The sequence below is a fragment of the Lampetra planeri genome, chromosome 2, assembly GCF_965212315.1.
Source record: "Lampetra planeri chromosome 2, kcLamPlan1.2.h2, whole genome shotgun sequence".
In the NCBI taxonomy this organism is placed as follows: Eukaryota; Metazoa; Chordata; class Hyperoartia; order Petromyzontiformes; family Petromyzontidae; genus Lampetra; species Lampetra planeri.
In genome coordinates, this window is record NC_136108.1 from 10,026,464 (window position 1) to 10,054,020 (window position 27,557).

General features: G+C 48.5%; 1 protein-coding gene across 1 annotated transcript; it reads right to left on the reverse strand.

Moving 5' to 3' along the window:
• Window positions 1-614: 614 nt before the first annotated feature.
• LOC144727514 (myosin light chain kinase, smooth muscle-like) lies at window positions 615-27,557 on the reverse strand. The gene is made up of 16 exons (XM_078606393.1): window positions 27,433-27,557; window positions 23,380-23,482; window positions 19,439-19,648; window positions 18,127-18,268; window positions 17,159-17,352; window positions 16,246-16,398; window positions 12,809-12,923; window positions 11,985-12,027; window positions 9,209-9,320; window positions 7,127-7,336; window positions 6,075-6,216; window positions 5,105-5,304; window positions 4,535-4,687; window positions 3,617-3,734; window positions 2,384-2,420; window positions 615-1,638 (listed from the first exon to the last, which is right to left on the reverse strand). Exons 1-16 carry the CDS (start codon window positions 27,437-27,439, stop codon window positions 1,592-1,594), a joined length of 1,986 nt encoding a protein of 661 aa, XP_078462519.1. The 5' UTR covers window positions 27,440-27,557; the 3' UTR covers window positions 615-1,591.

Here is a 27,557-nt window from a genome sequence, read left to right on the forward strand (position 1 = left end):
GTGGAGTTTAGAAAGCAGTATTTTCCCCTTACAGGAATAATCGGCACAAGCAGCAAACGTCTCCGCGTCTTGTTAGAAAAATACTCCGAGCTCTGTTTCCCCCTGGCTGTCCCACACGAGTTTGAATGCTCAGTGACGTAATCAGCACCACCAGAATATTTATTTAGACTAGAAGAATCCGATGAGCTATGAAGCTCTTTTTCACAGATGTCCAATAGGGGGCGGGTCAGAAAGTTACAACGACAAATCAAGCTGGGTTCTGACTTATAGGGGGTTTCCGGCCTTCAAGAAGCAGGAGGTAGGCACGGCAGCCATTTTAAAAGTTTCCGCGTAATTGACCACTAAAAAGTAGCCGATTACAAATCTTCTTCAATCAAATCGGCTTCATTGATACAACGTCCAGACTCTTCTTATGACTTGTTTTTACATCGAGTCTCTTCGGCAGGGTGTGTCCGGTTAAGTCAACGCAAAGATGTACTCTAAATGTCGCTGGCAGAAGCCGTGCGTGGTTAATGTGGAACCCAGATAACGGTAAAGGCAGCGAATTATACGTTCCATTTTTGGAGATTTCAGACGTGCAATGTTAATGAACATTGCTAGGTGAGGTGGGAGGATTTTTTTTGTTGATAATTTTTATTCCAAAAAAATATGTGACTTAAAGGACAAACATGCTACAAATAGGTTTAATACATGTGATTTGATTATCAAGCCCTCACATGTCACCTGAGCTTCTGAAACCACGTCGCCAAGTCAGTTGAAGTGTGTTTAGAGAGCTCCCCCCCCACCCCCGTTACATTTTGGTTTATTTCCATAACATTGTTGGTTAAATCGTGTCGATGTCTCGATCACCAGCAAATTGGGGTCAAATATCCAAGTCCGTGTGTTTTTGCTGTTCCATCAAGTCACTTGAGCACAATGTATCTCGCGATCACCCCCACTCCTCGCCTGTCCCTCACACACGCAGGTAAAGTAAAATCTTTGCAAACACAATTAACGAGTGGAGCCTGAACCGTTCTCCCGTTATATGAACACACACTGCATGAGCTGTAAACAAGCAGGCCTTTTTAAAGCAATTTTACACTGCCCGTTAACATCTGGAATTGGCACAGAAGCTACCCTGCAGGCGTCTCAGTCCTATGAGACCATGACCCGTGGCATCGAGGCGAGTCTATGGGGCTCTGTGAGCCTATGGGTCTCTCTCGTGTAGCATTGCAGCTACACAGACATCATATTGCTGCAACACACACATGGTATTGCTGCTACACGTGTAGCATTGCAGCTACACAGACATGATATTGCTGCCACGCACACATGATATTGCTGCCACGCACACATGATATTGCTGCTACGCACGCGGTATTGCTGCACACGTGGTATTGCTGCCACACACGTGGTATTGCTGCTACATTGTTTGTACACACACGCGATATCGCTTCATGAAGATGTGTGAAGGAAAATGGGGACAGCGGCGGCCATGGTGTTCCGCGGCGTTGGGATGAGCGACAGGAATGGCAGCCCGCCACCCCATCTGAAGCTTTGTCAGGGAGTGGCGTCGTCGGTTGGGTGGGAGGAGGGGGAACCTGCACTCCATCTATTTCTTAGCTGCGGATTTCTTGTCATTCTTCTGGACGGCGCTTCCTGCACACGCGCACGTGAGTAAAACGAATACGGGTGAAATCGCGTCGTATTCACACAAATCAAATGATGGAAGTGGTGGAATTTGCGATGGTGAACAAAAGCAAATTAATACAAAAGCTCAATCTCACGCCTTTTGGCGTCCTCTGGTCTAACCGTTTGAGACTAGGCTCAAAAGAAAGCTGTCTGGTGTGAACCAATCAGTTTCAAAGACAATGCATATATTATCAGAGTATGTTTTTTGTTTGCATTCTGACCACAAGTATTGTGGTTAATGCAGACATGATTCCTTGTAAAAGGTTTCAGTTTGGTATTTTAACATCTTAACGCCTGTTTTATTGCCAGAAAAAAAGAGGAAAACCTATTCTAATATTTTGGTACTGGCAAAGGAGGTCCCATGATGAAGCTCAATCTCAATTAAGATTGCTTCATTTGATTAAAAAAAAGTCTTGCAGTGGTTAACGCACTACTCTATGAACCCGCCATCTGAGTTCGATACCCCATTATGGCTAACATCGGTGGCGAGTGATATCTGAACATGTACTTGGCTCCCCCCCCCCCCCACCTTACTTCACCATGCTGCATGAAGTACGGTCAAACACACCCAACGACTGACACGGTGTGGAGTAGGCCTTCACTCGGCAGTAGAATGCCAATGGGCTGTAAGTCATTATTGCTGTTAGTCATCGTAGTCTTGTCTAGAGAGTCACAGTCGTCACCGCAAACGTGCGACATCGGCAGCACCTACCATGCGATGCTAAGCTCGTGCTCGTGACTGCAGATTTCTGAAAGAACAAACCAGCAAAGAGAAAACTCTGGTTAGTGCCAAACCTACAGTGGCAACAAGAACACAAGTCACATCGCAGTTGGTTGAGCCAAATCTGTTCAGAAAATCGTATCTGTTAGCTGAAAGCAACGTTCCACTAGATGGCAGTACAGGAAGCAGGTTGTTGGTCTATTTGCCCCACAAATATCAAGTATACCTCTTGATGGTGAGCCACTGTGTGTCGAAACCGGTCCAGAGTTTGTTTGTCTTCAAACAATGCTGCTGAAATTATGCACTCCCAGAAGGCCGTGCAGCGGATGGATTTCGTAATAAATATTTTTTGTATCTGGGTAGATGGATATGTAAAGGAGACATTGTCTGCTTATTATTTTTTATTTGTGGGGCAGATTTGAAAGGGTTTTTATTGCACTCTCATAAGATGTCCATTTTCACTTTCCGTTAACTTTTCACGTTTGGTGTTCAAAGTGCCATTTTACAAGAAGACGTAACGAGCAGAGACAAACGGCTCTCATCTCGCAGAGAAGTACTGAGGCTACGTGTACCAGCGTACATGCCGTAAGTTAGAAGCTTCAGTAGTGAGAATAAACAATCATTTAAGGCCTTCGACGTCACAAGGGAAAGTGTGATTTGCATACGAGTTCATAAACAAGTCACCATCACGAGGGCACTACCACCAAGGTGTCACAGCTGATTGTTACTTTAAAGTATGTTTTTTTTTTATCATTCACGAAGCTTATATGGGGCAGACCGGGACATAGCAGAGGTACATATCTTGTAAATATTGCACGTGCCGAGCTGTGTTATCCCTGGGCTACGCATCCCCCTATGTTGTGGACACGTACGCATTTCTTGACTCCCTAGATGACAACACCTGCTCCGGATTTGGAGCTCATGCCACAGCTGCCTCAGGAAATCTACTTCTACAGGTATGTGACTCGTCACGTGGCATGGTTGCTGCCCGAACAACTCGAAACCTTTAAATGTTAGTCCTAAGGGCAGCTGCACTCGTTCCTACCACCGTTGAAGGTTTGAAGGACTGACACAGGTTTTCTTCGTGACACGGAAACTGGTCGTGGTGGTTTTTTTTTTTGACTGGATCATTCCACTCCTCCGTCTGAAGCCGTGAATGATAAGAGCTTTTTTTTAGACATTGCATTTTCTTCAAGACAATATATAAATACTCGCGATCGTTACCATCTGCTCCTTCCTGCGCTCCCAGAAGGCGTGGAGTCGCTCCGTGGGGAGTTTCACGTCTCCCGCGGGGTTCGCCAGCCACGGGTGCTTCAGGGCGTCTGCCACCCCGAGCCGCTTGCTGAGAAAGACAAACGCGGGTGAGAGGCATGCAATTACGCCCAACTGCGGGGAAAGTAATGATACGTTACTACATTACATGAAGTCCATTCTCTTGCTCGTTTCCCCTCATGTTGTGTCATTTTAAAAGGGCTTTGATGGACATTATTCATTGGCCTGGCTATTCTGTTAATGTTGTGTTGTTTGATTGTGCGTTTATGGGCAAGGTTTTAATCTGTGAACCAGTGATTGTGTTAATTGCTACGGTTGCATGTAGATTTTTTTATAAATCAACCGTTAATCTCACCATACATGCACGACCTTGCGCACGCAAGTATTGATTATTTACAAGGTATGCAAGTCATATGTAAAATATAAGTTAACGTGACAATCAGGTTAATTAAGAAATCACAACTGTATACATCGAATCTATTCCCGACAAGTCGCTGACTGGGTGCCGGGGTCAGGATGCAGCCAGTGTTGCCAACTTTATGATTTTGTCGCTAAATCCATCGACTTATCAGATTTTCCATAGCGACAGAATTTTGTCCAAGTGAATAGCAACAAATTTAGCGACAAATTTCACCGCAGGCAAAAACGAGCAATTCCAGGTATGTACCAAGGCTCCTGTGTGAGTTTACAATGTGCAATACCTTGTACACTGCCTGGTGATCGTTTTTTTTTTCATGACGTTTGAAGGTCTATCTAGCGACATCTGGTGACTTTTTGAGTTTCTGTTGGCAACTTTCCACTTTAAGGAGCTGGCCACACTGGATGCTGATTCCGGGGATGCAGGAGACGCGGGGGAGGGGGGGGTCTCACGGTGGTGCCTTGACCAGCAGCTTGGAGATGAATTCTCGCGCGGGCCGCGACACGCCCTTGAACTCTTCCTCGGGGAGGCTGTAGGTCGCCGCCACCACCTTCTGCACCGTCTCGCTGTCCCACTGGTCCCAGAAGGGCGACACGCCGCTGAGCCTACGCACGTGCACAGAGGGACAGATTGACACAGTCGCAGTGACAGCCACGGTTAGCGCGAGCCAGGGAGGGTGTGTGTGTGTTAAGCCAGTGTGATCATGGCTCGGAGTAGTATTCGGTTAGCTAGTGTGGCCGTAGTAGGTGATAGAAGTAGGACCATTGTTGTCTTGTCGATACCCCATAACAGTGTACCACGAGATATTCCAATTGTATTTTTCATTAAACTTTTGGTGGCCCATTCACATCTTGATGATACTCAAAACAGAACGCCATTGTTAATTTGGCCCATTTCTTGGCGACGGAGACCTCAGCACAATTTCCAGAAAAATCGGGATGAAAGAATGAACATTCGACAATGCCTGAACAAGGGCCCAGGTTTTTCACAAACACATGCCGACGAGCGGTGCAGATACGCACATGACGCAGGCAAGCAGCCCCACGGGCCACGTGTCCGTGTTGAACGTCACAACCTCGTTGGCCACGACCTCGGGCGCGGCGAATTCTGGCACGGGGATCTGATGCGGTGCCTTGAGGTTGTCCTGGTAGCGCAGGGCGCAGCCGAGGCCCGCCACCTTCAGCTCGTCCGAGTCACGGCTCGCCAGCCACAGGCACTCGGGCTGCCGGGGGGAACACAAAGCGCCGGGGTTTGTACTTCAGCACATGAAATAGCGACATTTTCACGTGAGGGCCCATCGATTTGGATAGAGCGCTTTGGCCAAGAACACCTGACAACCAAGCAGCATTTGTTCAACAAGACTGACTCTGCTGGTGAGAATTAGGAGGTCGAAACCAGCAGTGAATGCTGTTGGATCATTTTAGACTGAAAAGCCAATTTGAGGCTGGACTAAAAAAAAATACTTGCATGTGAATACATGCAAGTAATTGTACTTCACCAATACAAGCAATTTAATTTGTCTGTGAGTTCGTCAGACACGTAAATATCTTAAGTAACTTTTGTCATACAGAGTTTAATGAGGGTTTCTTTTGGTCAGATGTCACCATTGACCTATAGTCTGTGGTTAATAATGAGCTATATACGACCTTTGACCTAGGTAAAAAAACCTTTAGCAAACACTCTCACCTTGCAAATTTTATTGGGTTTCACAGAATTAAATATTCTTTTAGTTGGGAGTCTTACAACCTTTTTTTGTCAATACACCGCGAGATAAGGACCTCCCAACGCCATGCAGATTGGGCGCTTTATCGGCCACACTTCGCCACGCTGATTAATGCAACTTGGTGAAGTGGGGGAGGCAGGGAGCACAGACGTTGGAGCATTGAAATACAGTGCAACAATGAATGGATTTTGCTACCACTGCCTTCTGCTGAAGACATGAAAACCCCTTGCTGTTTAAACGCAACTCTTTCCTCCGTGAGCCCACCGCACCTTGACGTCCAGGTGCAGCACTTTGAGGCCGTGCAGGTGCTGCAGCGCCAGGCACAGCTGTTTCAGGAAGCCCGACACCTTGCGCTCCGTCAGCGCGAAGTCCTTGCCGCTGAGCCGCTCAAACAGTTCCCCTCCCTCCACGCTGCGCAGGGGGGCATGGGCGACAAATCGGCGCTCAGGGGCGGGGGGCACGTGGGGTGGGTTCTGCAGGAACACCTTTGGGAGCACACGACGTGGGTTTTCTGCGGTTGTGCCGTAGAGCTCCAAGGTTTGTTTTCAGGCTGTACCGTGCGCGTCATTCGGCTTGGGTGGAATAGCCCCGTGATGGATGGCTAAGAGACGATGGCAGCCGTAGCCAGAAATCGTACCTGGGTCAACAGGTTCATAGCGCGACGTGCTAACCACCGCGCTACTGTTCCCAACTCGACCATCTCAACAGCAACAGCCTCCATGTCACCACTGAGTGGTGGCGATGCCACCGCAGGACTTGTGCCAGGCTAGGTGCAATATGAGGCTATCTCGTGAAATGTTTGAAGGTTTATCACGTAAACAAAACGTGCCAATTGGTTACTACTTCAGCACACCGGTGTGTTGGAGAGTAAACCCACAACATTTACAATTCGGGTAAAGTACGACGTTTCGCTGGTGATTACAACCAGCTTCATCAGGCGATTTGCCAGAATTGGGAGCAAGTCTTCCTGTTTCTGGTCTTTCCAAGTTTACACAGCCACCTGGCAGCCACACATAGCACAATATATACTTCGAATGGGTGTAAATGTGAATCAAAGCAATTTACAGGGTAGGTGGAGGCGATGGCCGAGGCGACAGATACAAGAAAGGACGGATGATGCCGTCAACGACGTGCGTGTGGAACGAGGCGATGCAAATCGGGTAGTGGTCGTAATAAATTTACGACGCAATTGCGAAACGACTTAAAATGGGAAGACGTAAATCGGGGCATTGCTGTATGCAGTGTGGAATGGTGATGCTCTGTCGAGAGGCATGTCGCGAAGCTTTGGGGGTCTAAGTTCTAAAGTTCCCCAGCCACGTACGGCTCCGTGACGAGCACCATCTGCTTGGTGTCGAGCAGGTGGTAGACGTCGAGCAGCTGCAGCACGTTGGGGTGGTTCGCCCCGTACAGCAGCTGGGCCTCGTTGAGGTACTCGGCGCGGTGGCTGTGGCGCTGCGCGTTCACGAAGCGCGCCTGCGCGGCGCGGCCGGACGCCTTCTCGACGGCGCGGAACAGCGTCCCGAGCAGCCCCCTGGGCACATAGCAGCGAGAGGGGCAGGCAGAGGGCAGGGTCGGCCTCCGCCAGTGCGGCGTGGCGTGGCAGTGTGGTGCGCGCAACGGCGTGATGCGAAATCGTATCGTAAAAAAAATCACGATGGTCATCGTGGATATCATCATCATCATCAAAATCAAATCAGTCATCTTCTGGTCATCGCTGCATCCGTTGTCCTCATCAACTTAAATATGTTAGACAATTGGATTATTTGGAGGTGATTGTGCTGCGAGTCTGCTCGCTCTGTTACTTGTTTGTATCACATTCCCAACCCTGTTTTGTCCCGGCCCTTGCACAAAAAACACATTCAAAGTAAAGTCGCCTTCAGCCGGGAAAGGTCCGACGTCACTCCTGCAGCCTCTCGCACTCTCATTCACGCATAACCACACCTGAAGACGCTCGCTTGCTTCTGTCAGTGATGAAGGCCTCCCCACGTCTTGTCAATTATGGGGGTTGTTTTGAATATACTGTACTTCATCATGCTGGTTAGTGTAGGTTGGTGAAGGCGGGGGGGGGGGGCGAATGCAGTATCAATCGCGACTGTCGCAAACCACTGTGCCACTGCACCACCCGTGCTTGACTGATCCCAAAATAATGCGCCTCCTGGAGATACTCCACCGCTAATCGACACCGTGTCTCGGGGCAGGCGCTGATAAGATGTGGTGGACGATGCTAACGCCTTACAGATGCCAGGGCATGAACCTCAAAGGCGAAAGGTCATCGGGGGAAGCACGTGGCATCTCAAGCTGCCACGTTGGTGGTCAGGCTGCAATAATGATGATGCCCTTTTGTTATCCAGATGAGCCTCACCAACCTCCAAAACTCTTTTTTTAGGGAAGGCCGACGCTGGGATGTTTCACCATTGCATGACCTTCATTGATTAGTATTTGTGGTATGTAGGAGAAAACCCACACATAAGAGGGGATAGCACTCAAAGTTTGGCACAGATAGATTCAAGAATCAATTGATGTAATGCCATCTATCCAGCTCACAGCTGAATGCAAGAGATTTCTCAATTAAGAGAAAACATAACCCCAGGAATAAAAACGACTCTCGTCTTGTCGGGGCACGGTCAAAGCTGTGTGTTCCGAGTTGTCCCACACGAGTTTAATTAATGAGAAAAAATACATACGTTAAGATTTACTTCCTGCACATTCTAACAATAGCAATAAGGTATGAATGCTGTACTTTTTAAGGTAACAACCACATGCACATATTGCAACCGTAAAGCATTACATTCTGGTTGTATTGTACTACACAGGATTAAAATGTTATTCCATTTTAGTTGTATTTTTTGTGCTTGAATCGTATATGTTCTGGTTGGATTTTTACACAATTCGTGAGGCCTTATAGGAAGTCCTGGAAGGCACGATCTAAATGCAATGTTGTTTTCGCCATTTGTTTTTGTTGTTGCTGCGACAAAGCTAATAGCCTGTCACTCCTCCCCATTGCCAAGTATTCTTGGTATTTAACTTTTTGTTAAACTTTCACCGTTGGCATCGCGGAGTTTCAGTACGCATGTATGTTTAACTTAGCACAGAATGTCGCCAACCACGCTAATCTGATGTGCGGGGAAGGACAACAAACTAAACACAAAAATCAGTTCTATAGAAATGAGTTTGCAATCTAGATCTAAAAGTGCAAAGCTCCAGTGGCTTCCTAACATCGGAAGGCAGAGTGTCCCATACAGCCGCGGAAGCGCATCTGAAAGCGTGCGATGCGGTATCCATCTTTGTTCGGTGGCTTGCCAAAAGCCACTGCGGAGTTCGCGTGATGATGGTTTAAATCTCCTCGATGAGATCAGTAGGTATTGTGGATCATTTGTGGCTTGTCAAAGGGTAAAAATCTCACCTGCTGATCTCCTCCTTGAGCTCGAAGAAGTCCTCCAGCTTGCGCTCCCTGGGCAGCAGCTCGCCATTGTGCAGGTGGTAGGAGACGCTCACCACGGCCATCGTGTTCACATCTGTAAACGTCAGCAAGGATCTTCACCATCAACATTTCTCACTTATACCGCCGCTCGCCATGCAGTACATCTCTCGAGGTGCCAGGACGAAGGGGCGTTCGAGATAATTGCCAGAGAATCACTCGTCAACTAATGGATTGCAGATCAAATACAATGGGGGAAAACAATGCTGTACTGACAATATACGCGGACAAACACAGATGCATGTGGTAAGGTGTGAATAAAGTGTTGGGGTGATTTATAGATAATGTCATAGGGATAATAATTAAACAATGCTTTACAGCCCTCCTATTAAGCCACTGCTTGATGGAGGCCTTCCCACGCCACGTCGGCCATGGGGGTTGCTTGACCATACTTCACCACGCTCGTCAGTGTGGGTTGGTGAAGGGGACGACCCCAGGGTGGCTTTCGATTTCGCTCGCCACTCATGTTAACCGTGGTTGCGAATCAAACTCAGATGGTGGCTGGGTTCAAACTAGATTCGAAGTTTTCGTGACTGCAGGAATTACTCTTTGGCTCTTTTGGTAAAGTCACGTAGCAAGAAAATAAATTAAATAATAGAATACGACGTTTCGATTGCAAGCAAGATGATGGTTGCTTGTGTTGCAATCTAAACGTCGTATTATATTATTGTATTTTATTTCTTTCTACGTGACTTTACCAAAATAACCAAAGAGGTGGCTGGGTTCCCTGCCCGACCGCACCCCTACCCGGTTGTAATATTAAAATTGTTAATACAGTCGGAGTAAATAACCTACCCTACGCACTCGGCGTTTGCTTCAGGGAAACACAACGTGCGTTGCAAGCCCTGTACACAAGTTTCAGGTTCACAGCGTGCAAGCTGTCGGTGTGTGTGTGTGCTAGTGGGCATGAACACGCCCCCCCCCCCCTGCCCCAAGCTCACCACCGTCGCACTTATCCCCCTCCACCATCGATCACGGGCATCGTGACCGCTAGGAGGAGTGAAGGAAAGTCGTCTAAAAATAAAGGCTAAAGGGGTCACAGCAGGGAGAGCAAGCCGGCATTGGCGATTCCCCCCCCCCCCTTAATAAACATTCAGAGGCAGCTCGAGTCCAAGTGGTGGAGGAGGTTCATCGTGGCCAATATCACTGATGCTACCACCCTGCCATCGCTTCCTTCCTTCTGCCAGATTCCACAGAGATTTGCTCTTTTGCAGTATTCCCACTTAAGGATATCGGTGCCCCCACTCATCCATATATTAGCTGGTACCCCTACCCCCCTTAGTAGCCCCCTATTTACTGTGTCCTTAAATTGCCCCTGTGTGTGAATGCCACCACCTCCAGTCCTCTCGCCTGCTCAGGCAGAAACTCCAGAGCCTCGAGTGAAAAACAGCGGTTCTGACAATCAGAATCGATTCTTGTCGCCCAGGGGGCATGACTGATGGGTATTTTCACGGCCAAGAATGGGGGAAATGGGAGGGCAAATGGTAGGATTACCACTTTCGATTGGCTGCAGACATTTTTTTCAGGGCCGCAGTATTTCACACTGCTGCAGAACACGGCCAAAACCGTCGCTGCTGGAGGCCAGCCTCCGATCCGTGGAAAAGTGGTATCTGAAACCGTCCTGGGCCTCCCCGACTTCACCCCAGCCCGCACTCACGCGTGTGCCGAAGTAGGATGTTCAGCAGTGAGTGGAATTGTACCCAACTGCCACATTGCGCAACAATGAAGTCACGGCCATATTCGACGCACTGCAGCGTCAATTCAAGCCGCAGCTTTAGCCACTTGCATTGACGCACTACTCATTGCTCTCGTTTGCAAGTAGGCGAAAGGTGCTCAGAGACATGTCAAAGATGCCTTCGCATACGTACAGGACAATATTCGCGTCTTGAATAAATGGCCGAAACGCATCGCCTTGGTGAGTTGCCATCATTGGTAAAATGGAGACTGAGGGAAAATTATGGCCAAAAATCGTACGAAATGGAAAGTGTTTGTGTTGCGTTATTCATGCATATTGCGTCAAATAAAAGCGTTTTTGACCCTTGCTGTGTTTTAGTTGCTGATAATATATCATACTCTAGATTTGATAAAGCGATGGTGCAATGGATTGCGCACTGCGATATGAAATTGGTATGCTGACTAAAAAAGCCCCTGTCTTTTTCCATATACGTATTTTAAACTAAAATATAGTTACACAGCTGCATAGACGTATATAGAGTGAAGAAGTAATGCAAGTCATGGGCCTCCCCCTTCATCAACCCACACTGACCAGTAGCGTAGTGAAGTATGGTCTAATAACCTCCACGACTGAAACAGTGTGGGGGAAGCGTTCATCCAGCAGTAGATTGCCAATGAGCTGTAAATTACCAGTGATTTCCAATGCGATTCTGACGAGGACTAAACAGGCTTCATTGCTGCGTTTTGTTATTGTAACAAACTGTGCACGAAGTTCGCTATAAAGTCCTGCCGCTCTCCACGCTATAAATAGCATTCATCTCCTTCGTCGCCACAACCACCGCCACGGAAAACACGCGCATCTCTACCGAGAGGGGATATGTAAACTAGCCACGCACGCCTGCAACTTTCCACAGCCCGCTCACTGCACAAGAAGCCATTCCACTGCTCTGGGAACACCGGGCAGCTTCTGAGCCTGAGCCTGGCAGCGTGTTTCCGTGCTCCACGCGGGTGAGTTTGCAGTGCATACCGTGGGACGTCTTGCTCACGCTGTGCGTGCCCCTCGTGGTCTTCTGCAAAGGGAAGCAAGCCCACATGCACACACACAACGCTTTGGTGAACTGTGCATGTTGCATAAACGCGCTGAATTCCTCCAAGCAATATGAATGTTCTATAATCTTCAGGCGGTCATTATGGAACTGATGAGACGATAGTGACAAGTAATTTATAATTTCTGTACAAGAAAAGGAGGCTTTCACCCACCCACACACAAAATAATCCCCATATAGCCTCATAGACTGCACACACAAATACATCTCTGAGTGTTGCTATCTTCAAGACTGAATCAGTCGTATTTAAAAATAGGTCGATTTTTTTTAGCTTCATTGTCAGTTCTTGTCTGCATAGTTACGTTGTAATTAGTTGTCATTCAATAATTCCCGCTGCTATTTGGCTCAATTGTGTAGCGCAATATAAGAATACAGTTAGCATTATTTATTTATATTCTACACATTAGGAGCAAGTATTATGAGCACCTACCAGAGCTAGAATTGTACATGATGAGGTGGCGTTGCCATCATTGTGCTCAGCCACCTTTCTCCATATTCCTAATATTTCTCGATTACAGTTCAAGTGTATTAGTGAAATAGTTTAACCAGGTGAGAACTCAAAGAGACCAGGATTGTCTCATTTCTTAGTGACCTGGGTATGAAGAGACACCATTACCAGGTACTCATTCTAGGCTGCGCCAACTAACGGGGAGGCCCAGGACAGGTTGAGGCACCACTTGCCCTAGATGCTGTCCACGACCGGGAATCGAACCCAGGTGGGCGGGCAATGCTTGCAGGTCATCACCTGGGCCTTCCTGCGCTCCCAGAAGGCGTGGAGCTGCTCCGTTGAGAGTTTCGCGTCTCCCGCGGGATTCGCCAGCCACGGGTGCTTCAAGGCATCCTCCGCTCCCAGCCGCTTGCTGAGAATAAAAAACAACCACACCCAGGTCCAGCCAATTAACAACATAACCAAACCATTCTGAGTGTATAACCAAGGAATAATGCCCGGTAAACAACTCATGTATTGCTAACAATACGCAATGTGACCGATGAAGTGGCCAGGCGGTTGATGGGTCAGAGACACTGAGCCACAACCCACTGGGATCCTGGGTTTGAATCTGGGTTCCAGTCACCCATGTTTAAACCCGGTTTTAATGGTAGTCATGAGTTGATGGTCTCAACCATGGCTCTGTCTGGTGGCTGCATAGAGAACTGCTTGATATTTGTGGAAGTTTAATCATAATGCATAGTACGGAGGAATGTTGGGAACTCTGTGTGTCTTAGAAGACACGGGGGAGCGCTAAACGTGGATTAAATTTGATGGATTCATTCACGATACCCGCATATAATTATGCACGTGAGAATAGATTATTTATATATTTTTTTAACTGAAAAAGCTAAAAATATGGCGTGAGACATTGTGGCTCAAGGAGCGAACCAAACCGTATAAACGTGAAGGACCAAATTCAAAAAAATACAAACGAGCTAGTAAAAGAACGAAAAAAACAAATACATTGGAATGTGGAGGCATCAGCTTGGTCATATCCTCCTCCTCTGATGGGCAGCAGAATGAGATTCGTGAGGCATTTTGGCACGATGCACAGATTCACCGATCGAAACTGATCATTTTAAACTCACGATGCGCGTATCTTTTATTTTTTTTTTATTTGCGCGTATCTTTTATTTTAGCACCTCCAATTAGCACGGTTGACTAGGTATGGTGCAAAACAAGTTCAACATATATTAATTTTCAATTCGCACAACATTGTACAGTCTTTGGTTCACGGTGAATATTGCAGCCACTAGAGGCACTTCCAATCACTACAATCATAATTATATTATTTGGGTCTTTCGGTAAAGTCACGTAGATAGGATAAAATTAATAAAAATAAAATAAACAAAAAACTACGAAGTTTCGATCACAACACAAGCGATCGTCATCAGGAGGAAAAAAGAGGGGAAAGCTGCTGAGGCAGGCTGTTTATAAGGTTTTAGAATGGGCGTAGCCCAAGGGTCATAAACTCAGTGGGCGGGGCTAGTTATGTTAATGTAAGGGTCATAAACTCAGTGGGCGGGGCTAGTGATGTTAATGTGAGGGCCATAAACTAAGTGGGCGGGGCTAGTTATGTTAATGTGACGACGAGCGCGCGGAGGCAGCGCTCTTTGTGGAGGCCGCTCTCCGACATCACATTAACATGCAAATTTATCACATTAACATAACTAGCCCCGCCCACTTCGTAGGAGAATCACACCTGTTTCTTATTTTCCCTTACAGAGCAATGCGTTCTCTGCTAGTGATTCATAAAAATTGATTGTTCCACCGAATCGTGACCCCAAAATGGGTAAATTCATCAGATATCTGAGGGGGTACATTATTACACGCCTGGATAGGGAGCGGGGGGGGGCTCTGTTAGACCCCTCCGCCCACCCAGCAGCTCCACCAACTGCTTCGTTATAACCGTATCCTCCAGGTGCAAGTTGAGTGGGGGTGCATCCTATAACCCGGTAGGGGTGTGTGCCCGTGTGACCACATTCGTGTAACCTTTAGTGACACCAAACACAAGCAACTTTCCAGAGCGTCTTATAATGCGGAGAATACGGTAGATCACGCCACCTACCCAGCCATGCGTGGCCCAACCAAACACGGGCTCCAACAACAACAACGACCACTTCTTGGTTCTTTCGGTAAAGTCACGTAGAAGGGAAGTAATAAAATAATAAAAATAAAACATAATAATTCTCACGACGTTTCGGCCACAACGGCCACAACGCAAGCAGCCGCCCTCAGGTGAAGACCAGGTCTGTCGGGGAGACAGCATTCAGACGCTGTCTCCCCGACAGACCTGGTCTTCACCTGAGGACGGCTGCTTGCGTTGTGGCCGAAACGTCGTGAGAATTATTTTATTATGTTTTATTTTTATTATTTTATTACTTCCCTTCTACGTGACTTTACCGAAAGAACCAAGAAGATGAATCCCTGCAGTCACGAAAGCTTTAAATCGAAAAACAACGACAACGTTGTGAGCATTGGCCATGCCGCGTACATCACTCGCAATGCACTCGCTCCACGGCCTCGCTGTCAGCGGCGAGGTGGTGACAATAGAATTGGATGGGCGCTCTCCCCAGCGGGTATCGCGTTGGCTTGAAGAGGTATGCGACCTCTCCGACCGGCCTGAGTTGAGCTATTTTAGGTGAGGTATTCCACGCCAAGCTCCGACCACCTCACATGCCGGCTTTGATTGCGATCTGCGGAGACTTTTAAAAGCCAACGTCCCTCCTGTCCGTCACCCACCGCCGTCTCAGACCGGCGACTCAAAACGCATGGACTCCTCTCCACGCGGATTGCGCAATTGGAAACAACGCTGGAACGCGGCCTTATTGAGTTTATGTTTTGTGCGAATCGAGTTGGGATGGGAGTGCTGAGTACATCACAGGAAACGTCCTCTTTGGGTGCATCGTGGATTGCGGCGCGCGCACTTGGAGCCACTGTGCACAACAGGTGTCCAGCAGAGGGCCTCTCCTGCTACACATCAGCTTCAGTGTCACACTCCACAAGTCTGGCATGAAAATGTTTGGTTCAATGATGATGGCGTCGTATATTAAGTAACAATCGACTTAAGTGTTTAACGCAAGGCTTAATGCAAGAGAACTTTAGGCCGACTTTGTCCTATAAGTAAAGCCAATCAAACTCCAGCCCGTGGTTTTTGGGGATATAAATTTGAGCATTTTAGATTTTTTCATTTTTTTTTTCATTATAGACATACACTCGACTTGGTATGTGAAAATTTCATCTTCATAGCTTTTGCAGAACATTATTAGCATTTATATTAGTGACTCAATCACTTAAATGATCACAATCATCTGTGTCAGGTATGAATGACATTATTAACAAATTCGATGATCACAAAGTAATTACATTGTGTCGAGTGGTGCTGTGTTTAGCACACTGTGCTATGAACCAAGTGATCAGAGTTCAATTTCCAGCCACGGCTAACATCGTTGGTGGGTGATACGTAAATCGGTACTGGGCCCCTACCCCTACTTCACCAATGTGTGTTGCTGAGTGTGGTGAAGTATGGTCAAATCCTCGAGACCGACACAGCGTGGGGAAAATCTTCATATATCAACAGAATGACAAAGAACTATACATGTGTGTGTACACGTGTGTATGTGTATACACACACATGTACATCGACTACTGTGACATGCGATATAGCGCGGTCTGGAGATGCGGGGTCTCACGGTGGTGCCTTGACCAGCAGCTTGGAGATGAATTCTCGCGCGGGCCGCGACACGGCCTTGAACTCTTCCTCCGGGAAGCTGTAGGTCGCCGCCACCACCTTCTTCACCGTCACGTCATCCGACGCGGCCCAGAAGGCCGACATGCCGCTGAGCCTGTACACGCGCACGCATACAGACACGGTGACAGTGAGAGTCACGGTCAAAATCACCGGGAGTCAGAATCACGTCCAGAAATGACAGAACACATCATCACGCCGATTTGCCCGATTGTTGGTGATGGAGACGTCAGAACATTTTTGACAATGAACATTAGCCAATCTCAATGAATCTCACAACTCACGTTCAATCTCAATTAATCGCATAAAGTGTCATCACGCCAACACGAGCAATGCACTGCTCATTTCCCTACGCAATTCTGAGCCAGTGGGGGACATTTCACACAACCGTGACAGGCCTCAGTACCTCCGCAAGAATTGGTGGATGAATTGGAATACCACGTGATATTGTTAAATTGCACAACTTGAGACTTGAATATAATTCTTTGGTTTGTCATCGAACCAGACTAAGACTATGACGAACATGAAAAGGTGAATAAATTAACAATGCTCACAAAACAAAACTCAATCTCACAACTTGTATTCCATCTCAATGACATTTACAACTCATGCTCAATCTAAAAAAAAACGGCACATAATATCGTCAAAACGTACTCGATCTCCAACGAACCCAACGCACACTCTACCTCAACGAACCTCACACCAGCCCCCCCATTCTCATCTCAAACCCCAGAAGTGTGCATGTCGAACAGCGTTCGCGCCGTACGTAGCCAACCGTGCCAATCGGAGGTGAAGGGGGGAAAGGGGAAAGGACAAAGAAACTGAACGCAGCGATGTCGCGCGCGGCGCCGTCGTACATGACGTAGGCGAGGAGCCCCACGCCCCACATGTCGGTGCTGTACGCGATGGCCTCGTTGGTGAGCATCTCGGGCGCGGCGAACTCCGCGGCGCTCTGCGACACCTTCAGGTTGTCCTTGTAGCGCTGGGCGCAACCGAACTGCATCAGCTTCAGCTGCTCCGAGTCACGGCTCGCCAGCCACAGGCACTCGGGCTGCCGCGGTGGGGAGAAGATCGCGTTAGAAACCGTGGCCGCGCAACGCTGACGCACGTTCTATTGGCCGAGGTTGCAGGTTCATGTCCTCCTCCGATTGTCTTAGGGTTGTCACCGCGATCTCGATACAGCTGGGGCCACCGGTGTAACGGTTGCGCTCCGATTGAGGCTAAGGTGGCACACAAGCAGGGCCAGTCAAGGACCTCCGCCCATTGATGGCCCAAGTGATAACATTATCTTCAAACACTTTACTCATGTAATGCAGTTTTATATATATATCTCATGTAATAATTGGGTTAAAAGAGTTCATAGGGATCCCATCTGGCCAACTAAAGGACACTTCATACATAAAAGTTAGTCTGAGTTGTGATTATGTATTTTGAAGGATGTGAAACTGGATTGTAGTTTTAGGAGCGGTAACACATTCTAAACCAAATACCTATGCATAACACACAATAAACTAGCTATATGTATATATAAAATCGGCGACATTTAGAACAATCGCCATTCATATGCCATGAAAAAGGGTGATTGTCCAAAACGTCGCCGATTATATTTTATTTTTCTGTTAAGGCGGTGTTGTTGAAGGCTCAGACCTGCTTGGCTTTAAAGATCTGACGAGATCAGACGCATTGCAGGTGATTTGGTCACTGGCCGTCTGGCGTATAATTGGAAGAAAAACATAATCACTGCTTTCAGGGACGTGTCCAACAATCGTCGCCAAAACTGCACCCGGCTCCTCAGCCACGGCGTGGGTTTGTGTCATCACTGCACCTTGACGTCCAGGTGCAGCACGTTGAGGCCGTGCAGGTGCTGCAGGGCCAGGCACAGCTGCTTGACGAAGCCGGACACCTTGCGCTCCGTCAGCGCGAAGCCCTTGCCGCTGAGCCGCTCAAACAGCGGCCCCCCATCCACGCTGCGCACAGGGGCAAGGGCGGCAATCGCAGCGAGGCACGGGGGGCGATGGGGGTTAAGGGGGTTAAGGGGTTCGTAGAGAGGGGTGGCGGTGGAGAGATGGTAACTCCCTCGCCTGGTGTGCAGGAGGTCGTGGGCTGGATCCCGACGCTGACGCCTGCTGCTGCTGTAGATTTGGAGTTTGCGTGCTCTCTCTCCCCGTGGCCGTGTGGCTTTTTCTCCGGGTCCTCCGATTTTTCCCTCCACATTTAGAAACACGACTTTAAGACTATTTGGCTGCTACACATTTCCGACGTGATAAGCCGCTCCGTTGACCAATCATTTGTGGCCAGGTGGCCTCCGCAAAAGAGCTGTATAGCTCAGTGGGCTTGGCCTGGTAACATTAAAACAAAAAAGTTTAGTTCAGCTTTCAGCGTCCCCCCTCTGTGAAACACCTCTAGGAGCCCCTTCCTCAGACTGGCGCACGAGCCTGCTCCACGACACGAAGGGAAGCCTCGAGTTGGGATTTGTCCCTCCACCGCGCTCGCAACGTTCCACGCGAGGTGCAGTGTCGCGCTCTGTCCACCAGGCGACGCCCCCGCTCATTGTGAACAGCCCCATGCACCAGTCGACGACTCGATGCATGGACCGTGAAGCATTAAAATATTTTTTGAGAGATCGTAATCGATGCATTGCGACATGCTCAGCAATTACCGACACCTAGGATGTAATATTAGCCGGTTACGTCTGGATTCGTGACCCGAATAATTAGTTCCGGGCCCGGTACACCACATCCAGTTTCCTACTCGAATTATGATTGTGCCTAACTGGTTACGTGCCTATTCTAATCGACCAGCGTGACGGGTATTTTATAATATACAAGTCCACAGTAATACCCCGATTTACGTTGGGGATGCGTTCCTGAAAGGTGAAAGGACCATCGACACGGCGTAAATCAAAGAAATGTACAGGGTCGGTGGAGGCGAAGGCTGAGAAAAAGGACGGACGATGTTGTCAGCGACGCAAGTGTGGGTTGAGGCGACGCAAATCGGGTAGCGGTGTTGCCAAAGTGACGACGTAATTGCGAAATGATGTCAAATGCGCAGTATTTATGTATTCGGTGTGGAATTGTGGTGCCCTGCTGAGAGGCGTGTCGCGGAGCTTTGCGGGTGTAAGTTCCCCGGCCACGTACGGCTCCGTGACGAGCACCATCTGCTTGGTGTCGAGCAGGTGGTAGACGTCGAGCAGCTGCAGCACGTTGGGGTGGCTCGCCCCGTACAGCAGCTCCGCCTCGTTGAGGCACTCGGCGCGGTGGCTGTGGCGCTGCGCATTCACGAAGCGCGCTTGCGCGGCGCGGCCGGAGGCCTTCTCGACGGCGCGGTAGAGCGTGCCCAGTAGCCCCCTGCAACAACAACAACAACAAAAAAAGACAAAGAACACGATTTGTTAATTTTACCCAGTAAGGCCTACTGATATGTACAGGGCGCTTAAAAAAAACGTTAACACTTCTGAGAATTTTCAACAATAACCACAAGAAATGTCCCTCTGGGCTCTGGAGACCACCTGGAATAGATTCCAGGCAATGCGTTGACAATGATGGCGAACAAGTGGGAGGCTCTTTGACTTTTTGAAGCTATTAACATACATTTGTTATCATGTTACGGTGTTATATCCGTTCTTTTTTACATTAAAAACGATAGTCCCATATAAGTATTCGTGGTTCTTTCGGTAAAGTCACGTAGAAAAAAAATCGATTCTTTTTTTATTTATCACAACACAATCGGTCTTCATCATTTCTCCGTATGATGAAAACCGCTCGTGTTGCACGTCGTGGGTTTTTATCTTTTGTTATATTCAATTTATTTTTATTTAATGTAACAATTTTTTATTGTTTTTTTTGCTTTTATTATTTTCAATTGATTATTATTATTTTATCATTATTATTTGTTTTCTATCTACATGATTTTACCGAAAGAACCAAGAATATGAATTCCCATATCAGTGGGAACACATTTTTTTGAAGCACCCTGTATCTAGCCCTTTTTTGAGAAGCGACCTGGCCACACGTGACAGCTCCACGAACTCCGCCCCAACCCCACGTTGCCTTCAAGCAGACTGCTGGGGCGACTGCTGTTGAGCGAACACCCATTGAAGGCTGGCACGGCACGGGAACGGGGTGATGTGACCAACACCACGCCCGGCCGCCTTTGTCTCGCCAGTGCTGCTATTTGCTACGCACACCGCACCAAGTTACTCGTTTAAGGCCGAGTCGACCGACCGGACGCCCAGGACCGTTTCATGAAGTCGCCACTGTTAAAGGTCGCGAGCGGGAATCGAACTGTGTGTGAATGACTACATTGCCTGCTGTGTGTGGTGACGTCACCGCCACTTAGTGGCGAATGGCGGTTGTTGTTGTGCTGTGTGTGTATGACTACATCGCCTGCTGTGTGTGTATGACTACATTGTCTGCTGTGTGTGTATGACTACATCGCCTGCTGTGTGTGTATGCGCACATACCGACAACAGCAGTTCGGCGGCTGTGCGAAAAGTGTAGTCTCATGGGACAGTCGTTATGTTCACCATCATGAAGGACATCATCACCATAATCACCATCATCATCATATGTCCAAGCAAGGACACATCGCATATATAAACTGTATGTTGAACATCTTTCGCACCGTACGTATCCAACCGATTTAATGAGGTTCGAGAGAAGGACAACAAACTAAACACACAAAAAAAGTAAAACAAAAAAAAAGAGTTTTCAATTTAGTAAATACGTTTTAAAATTAACATTGCCTGAACAGGCTGCTCACACGAGCACCGTACAACAGCGCAACATATTTTAAAGTATAAACCTGGCCTCGACCTTTTTCGCCAACAATTACCTCACCTGGAGCCAGAGGCGATCTCAATGGCGCATTCTGATCAACACTGCCCCCTGCAGGTGAGCGAGGGCCCAGCGCGGCTCTACGCGTGGGCTGCCATGTGAGACGGCGTCGCGCACTTTTAAATACTCTCTTATCCGAGTGCCATAATTACCCTACGCTCTGGCACACAAACTCCCCAGCCTCCATAAAGTGCGGTGCTATTTGCAGCCCCGTCCACTACAGTGTGAGGCTGGATAAGCATTCTACAAATGTCCCAAAAGCAAGATCCGCTTTTAAAGAGTTTTGGTATTTACCTGGGCAAAGGACACTACTTTCTTCATGTATATTTTTTATACACGATTATAGCTACTGATACGTTCCTTCTCGCTGGTAGATCCTGACTGGAGGACGGGTATGGACTTGAGCTGCAGAGATCCGTGCCCCCAAGACTGGCACGCACAGATGGTGGCTCCCAAACAATGGGGTTGTGAGTGACCCTTGCGCAACATTTCTGTTCCGTGACTGACCTACCTGGTGCCTCGGCACTCCACAACCACACCCCGACCCACCAGCAGTCGATCTACATTCTCTCCACTTTTATATCCTACCACTCACGCATTTAGTGCCTCACTCCACCAAGTCACCTATCCACGCAATCACTTACTCAACCACTGACTCGCCCATTAACTCGTATCCGAGCTCACCCATCCACCTACTCAACTAATTGTTGACTCACCAAACCACTGACCTATCAACTCACCCATTCACCCACTAAACCATCTAATCCAGGGGTGGGGAACCTTTTTTTCTGCCAAGGGCCATTTGGATATGTATAACATAATTCGCGGGCCATACAAAATTATCAACTTAAAAATTAACCCGTTATATTTGGTCAAAAATTAATTAACTCACCCCTAATGTGATGGCTGGAACTGCTTATCTTTGGTGAGGCGTGTGATGTTAGCTGGTATTGATGATGTTGCTACTCGCAACTGCTTTTCCAGGTTTGCTCCTAGATGTATTGAATTTCGAGTCCCGCCTGCGGTTGCCTTGGCAGGGCAACACCAAATGATTTCGCGGGCCTTATACGGCCCGCGGGCCGGACGTTCCCCATCCCTGATCTAATCACTCATTCACCCATGCATCACCCACTCCCTAACCCGTCCGCTCATTCACTCACTCACCCACCCACTTGCCCAATTCAGCTATCAACTTACTCATTCGCCCTCCCACTCACTCAGTCACCCAAACCCTCTCATTCCCTCATCTACCAACTCACCCATCCATCCACCCACTCATACATCTGAACCACCCTCTCAGTCTCTCTCACTCACGTAAACCATCACAGTCACCACCTATCGCAATCTTGGGAGCTAATCGTGGAGTGAGAAATACAGCCCAGGATGTGACAGGTGACAGGTGATCAGCGAGGGTTCCCACCTGGGACACCATCTCTCACGTGCACGGTCTCTTTCTCAAACAATAACGCAAAGATCCTCACGCCCCGTATAGCCTTGACAAGCTGTTGGGGCAAGTGCCGTTCGCCAGCAGCTATGAAGGCTGGCAACGGCACACGAGGGGATGGATGGCCAGTACCGCCTTTGTCTCCCCAATGGCGATGTTTACACACCAGGTACCCATTTGAGGCTGAGTCGACCTAGACTCGCAAAGCGGGTCTTATGTCGTCATCTGGCTTTCACAGTAACATCACCCCCGTCTTCCTCATCTTCATCATCCTCATCAGCAGCAATAGCGGTGGCATCAATATTATTATTATCATCATCACAAACCATCTTAATCGTCGTCATCATCATAAGCGTCACCTCCGTCTCCATCTTCATAACTTCTGGTCTGCAAACGGGCATTAGTCTGCCAGAAGCGGGGGGCGATGGTTGCCATGTATAATCTCAATTGAGTAAGAGTGTGTGTACGACCACGTTTTTGCTGGTCTAAATTTAGCAACATTGTCTTTAAATGGAAGCAACACACACAGAAATAAATCCCCCTTATAGCCTTAACAGACTGTTGGGGTAAGTGTTGTTAGCGAGCAACTATGAAGGCCAGCACGGCACACGAGGGGGTGGGTGGCCAGCACCACGCCCGACCTCACCAGTTACTCTTTTGAGGCTGAGTCGACCTAGTGGGAGGCCCAGGACCGGTTCAGATAATCGTCACCGGTGTTGGCCGTGAGTGCAGCGAGCTAACCGCTGCACTACCGCTCTCACTCATGCACACCGACAGACGCGATCGAGTCTCATCCTACCTGCTGATCTCCTCCTTGAGCTCGAAGAAGTCCTCCAGCTTGCGCTCCCTGGGCAGCAGCTCCCCATTGTGCAGGTGGTAGGAGATGCTCTTGACGGCCGCGTCTAGACAAGAGACACGCAGGGGTTGCTTTTGGCCATACCAATATCTCGAAGGTCAGTGCGTGTTGGTGGAGGGGAAGGGGTGATTGGAGCCCAGTCCCGGTTCAGTTATCACTGGCCCAGTGCTGTTTGCCGTGGCCGGGAATCGAGCTCAGGTTGCCGGGTTCAAGAGAAGCGCTCGAATAGCTACTGGTGGTTTAGTGGTGATTTGATTGGTTATTTGGGTTTGGTCGACATCTGTTTGGTGTATTATCTGTGTTTCATGGATTGTAATTGGTAACTGAATAAATAACTGACCATTGATCAATTGTGAAGCAAAAATCTGACAAGTGATTGGCAAACTACTGACCGGCAACGTCTGTTCACCCAGCAGAGTCAATCGGCAGGTCGTATTTGGTGGGGTCAAGTGTGGGTACTCCCATCTCGTCAAAAGTTTGGCCAACGCGGAAGAATAGGTCAAAATGTCATCTCGTGCGGCTCTCTAGAGCTCAGCCTAGTGGAGGCCCGTCCACCAGCAGAGGCGTGAGCAAGACATCGAAGGGCTGCACCCGTCGCGTTACAAATGATTGACTGCGGTGGCGCACACCTGCGATTCAAAGCTTTTGGTGGCAGGGGTTGTGCGAGGTGGCCTAGGAGATGGGAGTACAGCGACAGGGTTCACGAACCCGCCTGTGCGGGCCGTCGAGTGATACCCCGAGTGTCCTTGGTGGCTTATCGCTGGAGCAACTGTCTGTCAAAATCGGTCTAGAGTCTGTATTGTACTGAATAAATATTGCTGAAAGTATTCACTCCTAGAAGGCCCTGGGTCCGCTGTAGATATTACTCTTTTTTTTGTGGAGAGATAGACATTGACCTGAGTGCGATTCCCGGCCACGGTTAACATCAGTCGCGAGTGATGTCTAAACCGGTCCTGGGCACCCCCTTCACAATTCGGCACCGAGCAGCGTGGTGAAATCTGTTCAAACAACCCCAATTGCCTACAAGGGGTGAGGAGGCGTTCATCCAGCAGTGGATTGACAACGGTCTGTACAATGCTATGATTACAGTTGCGACCGCTTGCCGCGGCTACGACAATTGCAGGAGCTACGCGTGTGCCGTCTACACGGCACGCGTTGACGGAGGCACCCAGAGGCGTGGCCATTGTGTGTGCAGGCGGTGCAACTGCGCCGGGTCTTCACGGGCCGCAGAGATCCAGGCTCCGCGTTACGAAGAGGGGAGACCGCGGGCAGGGGTGTTCCGATTTCGCTCCTTGCCCGAGGCCCCGTGCCACCCGTGCCTGGCATGCGCGCTTTACAGAGCGATAACGTCGCGTTCGCTCTCTCTCTCTGAATGTCGCGTGGCCGGTATCGAACTCTCTTAAGTCGCCCACGAGCCATCGTGTTCTGACGCAGCATCGGGGGTTCTGGCTAATAACGCTCAAGGGACGCATGGCTGGAACACGCATTCGAACCCAGGCCCAGGCGGTACGGGCTCAATGCTCTGACCCCTAAGCCACCCGGTCACACTTCTTATTTTTAGAAACACGTCAGTTGGTTTTTTGGGCACGCAGAATGTGTGGGTCATGTTGGCAATTGCTTTTTCGTTTTCTGTATTTTGCCCGCTTGTTTAGCTTTGTCAATACCATCGGCTTATTTAAGTACAAACGTATTTGTGTACACTTTCAGACGTGGCTGCATAAGTGGGGTAGCTTTGTTTGGCATGAGCTGCGTGTGCAAGGAATTGCATGGGACCCCCTGTCCAATTTCTTTGCCTCCTCCACCCCCTCCCCTGCCCCTTCGTATCCTGGCGCTCGGGACGCCTCCAGCCCATGGGACCCGGTGCAGTTGCACCGCCTGAGCACGCGACAGCTACAACGACACATCGCGAAGACTGCGGAGCGAGTCAGGGCTGTGCGAGCCGTCAAAAACCCCCCCAACGCGAAATCGCCGTTTCTATTTTTGGGAAAGCGGTCGCCAGCAAATGTTTATATCGAGCGGGAATGCGCAGTCGTGCAGCTGCCCTGCGTCAGATTAGCATCGAGTGCAATAGGGTCGTAATAATAGCACGGAGATGCGTGCGAATTTCAACTGCACTCATGCAAATGCAACGCGCTGAATGACAGCTAGATCGGTGTATTAACTCGTGCACGGAAACAGTGTATATAGGTGAGTGGGAGCGAAGGGAGTAATTGACAAAAAGCCATTGCGACTGACAAAAGCAATTGCGCATGAAACCATTGCCAATGTGTCTGTCGTAGCGATGAACAGCGTGCGGCCTTTACACCATTGGAACCTCATTTGCCAGTAAAAAATATGATAATTGTTTTTTTACCCTTCTATCTGGCAACAAAACTGACACCTTTTTTTTTGGCGTCATCTGGTCCAACTCATGTGAGACTAGGCTCTAAGGAAATCTGTCTCGGGTGTGGACCAATCAACTTCAAGAACAGTGCACACATTATCAGAGTTATCTTTTTTGTTTGCATTATGACTGCAGGTATTGTGGTCTATGCAAACATGACTCCTTGTAAAAAAAGGTGTAAGTTTTGTTGCCAGATAGAAGGGTAAAAAACTAATTATCAGCGTGCGGCCTGTAACGATCAGCTGGGTGCCTCCTGAAACTCGCTGGGCCCTCTGGTTACGTCATTCACATTTGCTTGGCCTCGTTGGTCCAGGGCCGTGCCACGGGGGGGGGGGGGGGTTGCTCCTTCCCTTGTGTGTGCCTGCACCCCCCGCCAGCCCGCACCCCTCCAACCCGCTTTGCCACCTTTGCTCATGTTGCACATAATTTAATGCGTTTTAAGATGCGACAGAATTTGGAATCTCTTTCAAAATCATCGTTGAACAAGATTAGTTTGGTTTGTACGAATTCACGTTAATTTGCAATATCGATGAGACCGACATAAATGTATACGCAGTATAAAACAAACAGAAAACTCATGCTACTCACGGGGGGGCATGTTATATTGCACGCATCGTTTATATTTTGTCTACGAAATACATTTTAGGGGTGCAGTTTTTTTCTATCGTATGGCTGATGTAGATGCATAGCAACCACTTCATGTCACATTCAGGTGGTCAAGCCAGACAACCTCGTCAAAAGCAGCGGAGTGTACGGCTGTGATGTCTCCTTCGTATTTGTGGATCGGGCATTACGCCGTTATGTGTTGTACGGTCTGTTTGGGGGTGCAGTGAATGAGCTCTAATCTGTCTGACAGATTGCATCCAGTCACGGGCAGTTTGAAGCAGGACGGCATCCGTAACAGCAACGCGACAATCACAGCACACGACGCCATCAGTGGCTGATGCAGAGCAATAATTCCGCATTGAAAACCGGTTAAAGTTACTCAACGTAAACCAACGGAACGCGATTCTAATTATCTAAGTTATTCTTCATGGATACCCAGTGGCTGTCTTGCCTGTTGCATGTCGTGTCCATAAAATGCTTCACGTGTCATCGCCTAAATCTTGTTAGCGTAACCAATCGGGTCCAAAAATAAACTGTCCTCGTCGAGACGAGTTAAACATTTGTAAAGTTTTGAGAAAGCAGCCCTCATAACCCGGTTTAAAGTATAAGCCGGTAAACCCGGCCACCTGAGTTTGATTCCCAGCCACGGTGAACATCGGTGCCTCGTGATATCTGAACTGGTACCAGACACCCCCACCCTCTTCATCAACCCGCACTGACCAGCGTGGTGAAGTATGGTGAAACAATCCCAGTGACCAACATAGCACGTAGAATATTTCATCCGACATGTAATAATTATTATAAGTTGACTTCAACTTTAAAGTGTTCCGGTTAATGACGAAGGCAGTTTATTATTATTTGTACAAAGTTAAATTAATTAAAGCCTCAAGTTGCAGCTCATTAAGACTCAATTTCACGTCATTTTATAATTCAAATAACTGGGCTGGATGGGGTGGATGAGATGGATGGGTTATAGCGGAGGGATGGGATGGGTGAAAAGCACTCACCAGCCATTGTCCCCGGCGCTCAGAGAACAATCGTGAAAGGGATGGAAATGTTCACTCGGGGCTCGCTGTTCCCCAGGGTCCAGGCGTGATCACTGCCGTTGGCCGTGATGCCCGGGCGCTCTGCT